Source organism: Prenolepis imparis, unplaced genomic scaffold (genome assembly GCF_030444845.1).
Source record: "Prenolepis imparis isolate NDT839.2.m4 unplaced genomic scaffold, iyPreImpa1.0 SCAF_2, whole genome shotgun sequence".
Taxonomy (NCBI): Eukaryota; Metazoa; Arthropoda; class Insecta; order Hymenoptera; family Formicidae; genus Prenolepis; species Prenolepis imparis.
The window spans coordinates 22408870-22418843 of NW_028141160.1; the positions used below are offsets into that span (position 1 = coordinate 22408870).

The 9974-nt window shown below is 37.6% G+C and overlaps 1 protein-coding gene across 2 annotated transcripts; it reads right to left on the reverse strand.

The window, feature by feature from the left end:
* Window positions 1-445: 445 nt before the first annotated feature.
* Window positions 446-9682, reverse strand: LOC145932738 (monocarboxylate transporter 14). 2 transcript variants are annotated; one of them, XM_083031943.1, is made up of 8 exons: window positions 9323-9682; window positions 5220-5447; window positions 2897-4430; window positions 2643-2806; window positions 2281-2443; window positions 1938-2204; window positions 1631-1852; window positions 446-1537 (listed from the first exon to the last, which is right to left on the reverse strand). In XM_083031943.1, the coding sequence occupies exons 3-8, from the start codon at window positions 4232-4234 to the stop codon at window positions 1067-1069; spliced, it is 2625 nt and encodes an 874-aa protein (XP_082888069.1). In that variant the 5' UTR covers window positions 4235-4430; window positions 5220-5447; window positions 9323-9682; the 3' UTR covers window positions 446-1066. The 2 variants fall into 2 exon arrangements, with proteins under 2 accessions (XP_082888069.1, XP_082888068.1); XM_083031942.1 differs by lacking the exon at window positions 5220-5447.
* Between the last annotated feature and the right edge of the window lie 292 nt (window positions 9683-9974).

A 9974-nucleotide genomic window follows, 5' to 3' on the forward strand; every position in this document is an offset into this window, starting at 1 on the left:
AATCGAACAATTAAAATAAATTAAATTAGATATTTCAACAATTTTTGGCAGAGTTTCTTTTTACGAAACTGCGCATTTTTTTCGTAAATCTTTGCACACTCGTTCTAAATATATATAATAAACATTATTATATGATCATTATTTGACTACTTATCTAATCTTTGGATCTTTGAAATAACAAAAGTATATATATTTACAAATAACTTTTGTAAATATTTTATGCGATAATATATATATATCGTAACGATATATATATATATATATATATATATATATATATACATATATATATATGTATATGTACGTACATAATATATACATACATATATATATATATATATATATATATATATATATATATATATAAATCAATGATAGAAACATATTGTTAAACTGAATTATCTGGGAAACAAATTTCATTATAAATTGTTAACACGTCGCTTCATTGCATTATTAAAGCATGTAAATGTATTTAAGCGTTTTAAGCGTTTACAAATCTAATAAAAATAAATTCATCTATATGCGAGTTTTATAAAAAAACGCATTATAAAATATATCTTTTTAACTTCTTAATACCGTTGTCTTGTAATAAGACGTAAGTACATTACAAACAATCTTCTATTCGATCTATTCAATTAAAATTAAGTCTGCCATACTGCAACTTGTATATGTAAAGCGTAGTACTTTAAGTAGAAAAAGCTCTTTGTAGGCGTATGAAGTACATGATGTGTTTTCTCAATCGATTTGTATATATGTTTAATTATATGTATAATAATTATTCGCGCGCGCGTGACACGAATAATTTAAGTACAAGAAAAAAATATTATAAGAAATATGTTGTATGCGCGAGAAAGTATCTTTTCGCTATAAATTCAAAATTATTAGAAAATTCAAAAATATTCGATAAACGTCTTGTCGCATCTGCATGTTGAATGTAAGTGAATAGTGAGATTCGTTCGTTCAAATCAACATTTTTTTGCGAGCTAATAAATATTTGCCCGTCTTTTTTTTCTTCATCTACTGTGCGCAACATGTATATAATATAAAACAATGAATATAATTCGTTCTATGCTAAAGAGTCATTGTCATTCGTTCCATCTCGTGCCATTTCCATCTCGATCGGTCCGCTACCGAAAATCTTTCGATTCTTCGTGTACGGTATAATACCTACAAAGATTCCGGAGACGATAATCCAACCGCCGGCCATAAGGAAAGAAAGCTCCCAGGACTCTGTCACGTCGAACAACCATCCAGCCAACGGGGGTCCGAGAAGATTCCCGATTCCTTGACATAACAAGCTGAGACCGTAAGCGGTAGTGAATCTTTCCAGAGGAATCAGCTCGACCAATATAACAGGAGTGAAGCTGAAATTACTCGCGAAGAACAGGCCAAAAGCTGCTGAGCTTATCATCAGAAACGCGTAATGAGAGGTGAAGACGGACATCAATATCGTGGCCACTCCGCACGCTATCAGACACCAGGTGTACGTCTTACAAACATTCATCCAGGGTTGATCGCCAGCCCAGCCTAGAACGATCTAAAAGCGAGCAACACCGAGTATGAGAGAATGATCTCACATCAACTGCTGGGCGAAAAATAAGGGCGCGCTACTCTAATGATTTAAGATTACCATTCCGATGGTATTGGTTATGCCGATAATGCTGAGGAGATTAGCGGCATCGGACTCGTCGTAACCGTTCCTAGTCAGATGCTCCGCGAGGTAGAAGTACGGTACGATGAACCATGTGAATAGCAATATCGTCGACAATGACATCAGCAGGAAATGCAATTCGAGAAACATTGAAAAGTCCAACATGTTCTTTAACAGATCCACCAGCTCGTCGTACCACTTCTGCGTAAGACAGGGAACTGTACATTTGTGTACTACACAAGCAAACCTACCTCTTCTAATATATCGCGAACGCTTAATGAAATACCTGTTCGTTTTCTTTAGCCAATGTAATCATACTGTTTCTATAGATGTCGGGACAACTGCTCGCTCTCAGTCTGTACTTGTGCAGATTTAGGGCAGCGCCGCGATACATGACAGAATTTCTATGCACTCTGATATCCTTGAAGTAATGGGTATTGGTACTGAACTGTCGTCTGAGCCAAGGTATCGAGTCGGTCCTGATGACGTTGGCCTGCGACTCAACGTCAACGTAACGTTTAGACACGGATCTCCTTCTTTCCGTCGGAACTACCTGGAAAGTATTCGCTTGATGTTGCCACGGGCGAATCGACGCGGAATCCATAATCGAAAGTGAGCATTTTTGTTACCGTATGCGTGACTTCTTTCACCAGCAATGGATTAGTCTCCTCTATTTCCTTCTTGGACATTTTTCTGGCGCAAACAAGTTTCGTGGGTGCGTGAGTGGATGCCGGGCAAGTATCTTTGTTCCTTTGATCGACGATCGTTTTCGATTCCGTTGCACGTTTCAGCCTTTGTAGAACGTAATATAAATATTAAATGCCACGGCCAGGTGTTGTACTCGATTCCATTGTATTCGACTAACTAAACTAAAGTATCGCGCGATAAGTATATATCGTATACGAACATTTCGTTGGAAAAGAGGGATTCGACGAAGAAAATTATCGCTAAAACCTATATTATAACTAACTACACGTAGCAAATGATTAACCTCATTGACATAGTGACTCCGCTTTTATTATAAATCTCCCCCGTCGAATCCTGCAGTTGTTTATCGGACAAACTTCTACACATTAGGAGACTAGGATAGTTCTCCAGGATAACGGTATAGAGCCTAGAATTGCCTAGTAATGATTCCAATACTTCCAAAGGCACCTGAAATCTCATACATTCCAATTCATTCCTTTACAAAAATCGACAATACCGGAGAAATCGTCGCTTTACGCGAGTCGCTTTATGGCTCACCTTTTCGCTTCGCTTTACAAAAGTCGGTAGATTAACCACGCTCGTCGTATGCCTCTTCGCGCCATCGGCCGTTTCGATACTCGTGCTTAGATTCTGTAAGAAATATTCGGGCGCCTGGTCGTTTCTGAGCAATCGTCGGAGCTCCTCGACACCCGGAAACTCGTCAGATGGACTTCCGCTCGACTTTACCGTACCGTCCAATCGTACGTTCGATTTCCTCGGCGCGGCTTGATCCTGCTTCTGTTGTTCCAGTATCCACCATTCCGGATCCCTCATCACGGTCCCCGCGACGATCATGTTGAAGAACGTGCCGGCCAGGAGCAAGCAAGCGCCTCGCCAGCCATACTCGGCGATGAAATACGTCGTCATCGGGGCATAGACGAAGGTACCGATGCCAGTGCCGCACGCGCCAAGACCTACAGCTAAGGTTCGCTTCTTGTCGAACCAAAAGGCGATGCTCACAACCGCGGTGACGTAGCACAAACCCAGACCGAGACCCGCAATCACGCCAAAGGTCAAGTACATTACCTCGATGGTGTTACTGAAGACACTCAGTATGAAGCCGAATCCCGATATCAGGCCGCCGATGATGGTCATGTTCCTGCATCCGTATCGGTCCACGAGAGCGGACATGATCGGTCCGGATAGAAGCGGCACGGCCATGAAGAGCGAGCCGATCCAAGCGGTCTTGGACTTGGACGCGCCGAATTCGTGAAGGAATTCGATGTAAAGCAAACCGAAGCTAAATGAGACACCGTCGGCTATCATGGAGATGATCAGGGAGGCCAGAACGACCACCCAGCCCCAACCGCCATCGGGTACTTTTGGTTTCTTACGCCTCTTTGTCACTTTCTCGATAGAACCTAAGGAATCCACGCGTTCCAAGCTAATACTCTCGGAATCGAACGAGTCCCTGACTTGATTAGTCGTTGTATCAGCATTCGAAGACTCGATATGCTTCTCGCGATCGAGTATTTCTTCAATCTTCTTCGGTGTAGTGTTCTGCTCCGTCGACTTGATCGTATCGTTTGATTTCTCCGAATCTAAACTGACTTCGCGTCTATTTCTCGCGCTGTCCACCAGGTCGACATTGTTATAGACGACGGAACTTGTAGGACAAATCGTGGGACTTCCATTTTGCCAGCCGACCAATGGGGCTTTACCTGGCTGATGATGATTACTCTGATGGTTCCTCTTTGCACACAAATCTTCCTCCTTGCCAGCGACGTTCGCGGAACGATCGTCATAACTGTTGTCGTGATTGTTATTGTTCCTGTTGCAATCGTCGTCGCATTCTATTTGAATCTCTAGCAGGTCAGTCTCGTTCCTGCTGGCCATTGTCGCTCTAAATATAAGTAGTGGCCGAGTGGATCCAACGCCGCCGCCAGCCCTTCAGCCCTTGGAACTCGCACGGATGACAGCCTTGTCCTCCGGTTACCATAAGGATCCTTGGAACGATCCTCGACAATTCGCGGAACGTCAACCGCGCCGAATTCAGCATACACGCACCTTCGAGTCGCTCGAGTCGCTCGTTCTACGAAAGGATTTTTCAATTATATCAATGAGATCGCGTACACGAGAAGAGAAGCTTGGAAAAATCCATGCATGAAAAATAGAACCAGTAGCGTATTTGGGATTTTAATCTAGGGTTTATATACATTTAAAAAAATTCATACTTAATATTAAACAATAGACTATAGACTATAGTTTAATTTGCTTAATAAAACAGTGCTCTATAAGTGCGAAAATGCTGACAACTTGTTAGTTAGATCTCGACTTGAAGAAGAAGAGAAGGGGAGATTAAAGCCCGACAGTATCCCCCATAAATACGCCACTGAATGAAGAGATTAGCGAGGAGAACACATAATAATTTATTTACATATTAAACTAAAGTATTTTCTTAAATAACGTATTTATGTACATACGCGATAAGAGAAACGATTAAATTACAAACGCTTGCTAACAACAAACGATCATGACATTCGTTACACGTCAAGGTTCCGATACAACTGCTCAATACTGTTCAAATGTTATACGAAATTCTTGCGACAGATATACGGAGATGTACATCCGTTTATTCGTATCTCTATATCTCTCGATATCATTCGAATAACAAGCGACGACAAAATCATACCCATTTTGGCACTCGATACTCATATATCAGATAGATACAAAGTAGTGATAAGTATATGCGTTACGAGCATGTAAAAAAAATTCATGCACACATTTATATTATATTATATATACATATATTACCTCAAGCGCTAAATTTTAAAAGATATAAAGGAAGTGATTAATAAAGAGAAAATCAGTAATTACTCACCATCGAGATAGTGTAAATAACGTGCTTGCGCAGGCATGCATGCGTGTATAGGCGTAGGAATGTACTCGCGACACTCGTCGGTGTGAGCAATTATAATATATAATCATTGAGAAATGAAAAAGTAAGGAATTAAGTCAATCAATTAGTTAATCAATCAAGAAATAAAGCAAAGCGTGCAACTGGCGCTTAATCGATCGACGAGAAAAGTCTCTCCATCAAGCTGAAGGGCTGCAAAATAAATTATTGGTAACACAAGAAAAAAAATGTGCTCGTGTCAGTGCATAATACCTGAAATGAAAAAAGATCTAATCTAGAGAAAGCGCGTGTCTATTCGTGTAATAATTATTAATTAGCGTTACGTGCATATAGTGCATGCAAATCATTCCCCTTAATAATCTCTCTTCTTAAAAAATCATGCTTGATTTGTAAATTAAGTACGTATATATTTATACTTTTATGTAATTATATATATATATATATATATATATATATATACACACATCAACAAATATATACAAGAAAAGTAGATTTTATGTGTGTGTGTTTATTTATTTTCATCAGATGTATCTCTACATTCATCGTCTAATTGTAAGCAATTATATCAACGCTTCTTTCGCTTAAGTGTCGCTAACTTGTATGTGCTAAGAATACCGTAGTTAAAATTTACGTATCTGTACAAGTACATGTTTGCACAAATATTGTAATAAACGATATCAATTTCAAAAAAATAATTCGGTAATAAATAATTTTATTTAAAATATTTAACAAATTTAAGATCTATATTTAGAAACACGAATCCCATTATGAAATTTTTCCAAGTTAATTATTAATACTATTAGTTATCATAGTATTAATTAGTTATCTATGTTTTTTTATCTATTTTATTATCTTGTATACCGTTGATATTTGAGAAAGAGAGAAAGAAAGAAAAAAAAGAGATATGAAAAGAATATAACTGTAATATCCAAGTCCAATTCTGATAAATTATTGTACCTATCTCAAATTATTGATGTAACATGTATGTATCTATATATATATGTAACCACAATTTTATTTTTTTCTTAAATTTTTAACATTTAATTTTATTTCAAGAAATATATTTATTACAACGCGTTAGTAAAATAAGAGACAAAAGAAATGTGTCTATACACAATTGAAGAATTATTATTCCTTGCGTATTTATTGTATTGTTACGTCACTCTCATTCAATCGTTATGTTTTATTAAATATTTTAGAGAGAAAAAAATTATGTTTCTCGTACAAAATATATCAGAACACGTTTCAAAACTTTCAAAAGTAGGCGCATTTATTATTAGAAGTCTTTCGTCGGTCGATAGTCTAATAATACTTTGGCATTGCTAACTGCCGACTTTCGACGCAATGCTGCAAATTCTTTTGGCAATTCTTAATAATGCGTATTTATAAGATCCCATCTTACGAAACGTCAAAATTAAATGAGCTTTAAACTCAGAGAACAAATTTCATAGTATCAAGAGCTTTTTCGCAATTTGTTTCGACAAATTTTCGATGAAAAAAAAAATTATCTTGGTAAGACGAGAAAACAACTTTTAGAATCAACGAGTGCCATATTTTATATACACTTGCCACGTGCGCATATAAAACTGTCATTTTAACGAGAAGCTTAAGGAATGTCATATTTTAATTGACGTGTAAGATTGGTAAGATTGAATCTCTGGCCTGTATCCCGCGCGATGACATCAGCCACCAAAAAACGTATTTAAAAGCTTTTGCGAAGCTTTCGTTGCAGAAAAATTTAACGTTTTTTTCTCTTTTTTATGCACGTATGTACAATTGTCAATATTTGCGTTGATAAGAGAGATAGAGATCACGTGAATTATTTTCTTTTTTTTTTGGCTTCCTCGTTCAAAGTTTTTAAAATTACGTAAAGAAGAAAAATTTACGATCGGAATAAATTTATAACACGCACAAATGTGGAAAGGATTATATGTCTCGCTACCGTTTATGGATTTTACGATTATACTTATCGCGAGGTGGTTCATCGGAAAAAAAAAAAAAAAAAAAAAAAAAAAAAACCGAATGCAAGACATGTCGTTAACGTGTCTAGTACACGCGAATATGCGGATAAATTACATGGGGATGTATATAATCGATGGTTCATAAATTAAATATTCATTCGATATTTCTCCGATTGCCACACAATATCACAAATTATTACATATTTAAATAAATACAAGAAACGAAAAGGTTCGAAAGTAGGTGGTTAAGTATCATATAAGAGTCGCGCGGCGGAGGGGTTTGATCACCATGGAAACCGACTGGTCGATTTCCGCGTGAATGTCCGTCTCTCTACCAAAATAAAGGGATATTAAATTTCCAATAAAGTTTACTTCTCGTGTATATCACGAAATTCACGTGTATGTAGAAATTTAAAAAAAATCAGCGTGCGATAGGGATTATATTCGCCTTGCTGCTTTATACTTTATATCCCTCGTAGAAGACAACTTAATTATATTATGACATCATTGCAGATATTTATAATTAAAAAAATTAATAAATGCATATATTTAATTAAAAAATTCATAAATAAATGAATGATTTCTGTAGCTGATTCGCGATGCAACATCAATGCGTGTTCGAAAAAAATTGATATAAAATGATATTTATTCTTTTTTTTCGATGCCAAAAAAGTAAATTTGATTCTTCCCGTATTTTCTGATGCAATCTCACCAGAGATTACTTATCTCGAATTTATAAATTTTATATACACACAAATGTATTTCGTTTCGTTTAAATACCGTATCAAACACTTTTGGATCGATATGGTGCGGAACCGTTATTCGCGATTACATCGAGTCACGTATGTTTAAACAGGATTATTTCACAGATCGATGCGCGAATTTTGCGGAATATCAACCTCGAAACAATAAAAAATTTTTATTTAAAACATCTATCATCGTAATTGCTCTTTAATCGAGACGCAGCTGTCAGCTAAACTTTCATAATGCTTGCAGAAAAAAGAAAGAGAAAGTGAGAGGATAGCAAAAATATAATATATTCATATGAATTAATTATGTGAATTTTGTATGTATGAAAAAATTCTAGGACGTTTATACGTGTCTTTTAAATACATCGCATAGAATGTGAACGCTCGACAGAAACATGTATTACAGGAAATGATTATATAGATAACAGGAAAAAATGATAATGTAAAGTGGTCATACACGTCGAACCAGCAACACGTAAATTCTTTTTTTATTTAAAAAAAAATATTGTTTTATCGGGTCATATATTGCTCGTAATAAACACATTTTATTAAATTTTTCAAGTCGAGTGTATACGCGGTTCATCTCGAAATTAAGAAGAAATATATGTAAAAAAAAGCGAGAAGTTATTCAAAAAACATTTCACAATAATATTAGAACGTTATAAAAATTTTAAGCTGCTTTATATTTTTTATCATACTTCTTTAGATAGTTGACGATTGGGTCGACACGATCATAAATGTTCAGTAGATTGCGTTAATTGTGCTTAAACGTATCGCGTGATAAATCGGCAAATAAACGAAGGAACTAATAAAATAAGCGTCACGCTCAATTATACCGATCGTTGAGTTTATTATCTAAAGTTACGTCAATATAACGAATAAACAAGTTGCTTAATTTGATAAACTGCCGCAATTCTCATTTGTTCGGAATGCAGAGCTTCCGGTAAATCATATCTGTTCGTTTTAGAATAAATGATAAAATATAGTTGAATGCACATTTCGGTGCAAGCGACAGATAAACGACAAGAAGCGTCTAGAAGCGTGCGAATGTTCTTTTCAAATTTTAGCGCGTGTAATATCGATATTTAAAACACAGGGGCGTTTCTGCAGTCGAAACAGTGCGACGAAATAAAAAGTTTGTAATTCAAAACAAGACTTATATAATAACATAGGCACTGCAATTATATATTAATAATGGCAGAATTTTCTTAGTCACCTTGTGAATCTATATACACTGAAAGAGATGCCGAAAAGGAAAAAAAATGAAAGAAAAGAAAATGAAAAAAAAGAAAATTGACATGCGAAAACACACGCGCTCTTCGTAAAGTCGCATCGTGTGTTTATTCATCGAGCTTACCAACGAGCAGCTCGCGCAAATTGTCAGAGAATCCGGAGCTTTCGCGTAGCCTGGCACGATCCTCGTTGGAAAGAGCGTTCTGCGTCGTCTTTTTGCAGCGACGACGACGATTTCGACGTGCATTCGGCGTGCCCAGGGCACGTCGTTTTTTTCCCAAAAATATCCAGACGCGGATCAAATCACGCGACCGCCTCGGTTGGGGACACCCAGTGCACTGGTGAGAGATCGCGATTCAGGAGCCTCAGAATCCACGTCATGGGAAAGATTCCTCGCCGCCGCACCTGACTTCGAACGGAGCACGCGTGTGTTTCGACCTCGTCTCGCTTTGTCTCGTCTTGCCTCACCGCGCCTCGCCTAGTCACTAGTCTCGCTCTCGTCTCTCCCCCCCACTCGCTGCCTCTACGCCGTGCCGTCGCGTCAACCCCCCCCTCCCCTCACTCGCGCCACGCCGTCGCCTCCCTCACTCGCCGTCACCCCCCACTACGCGTCCCTTGCCTCACCTTGCCTCACCTTGCCTCGTCCGGCTCTCTGCGTCATTACACGCCATACGTCTGCTTCTGCTTACGCACGCTTCGATTCTCATTTCTCCCGGCGATCTTTTTTCGCGATATCAAAAATGTTGCGTTGACGAAAGCTATGATAAAACCGCGGA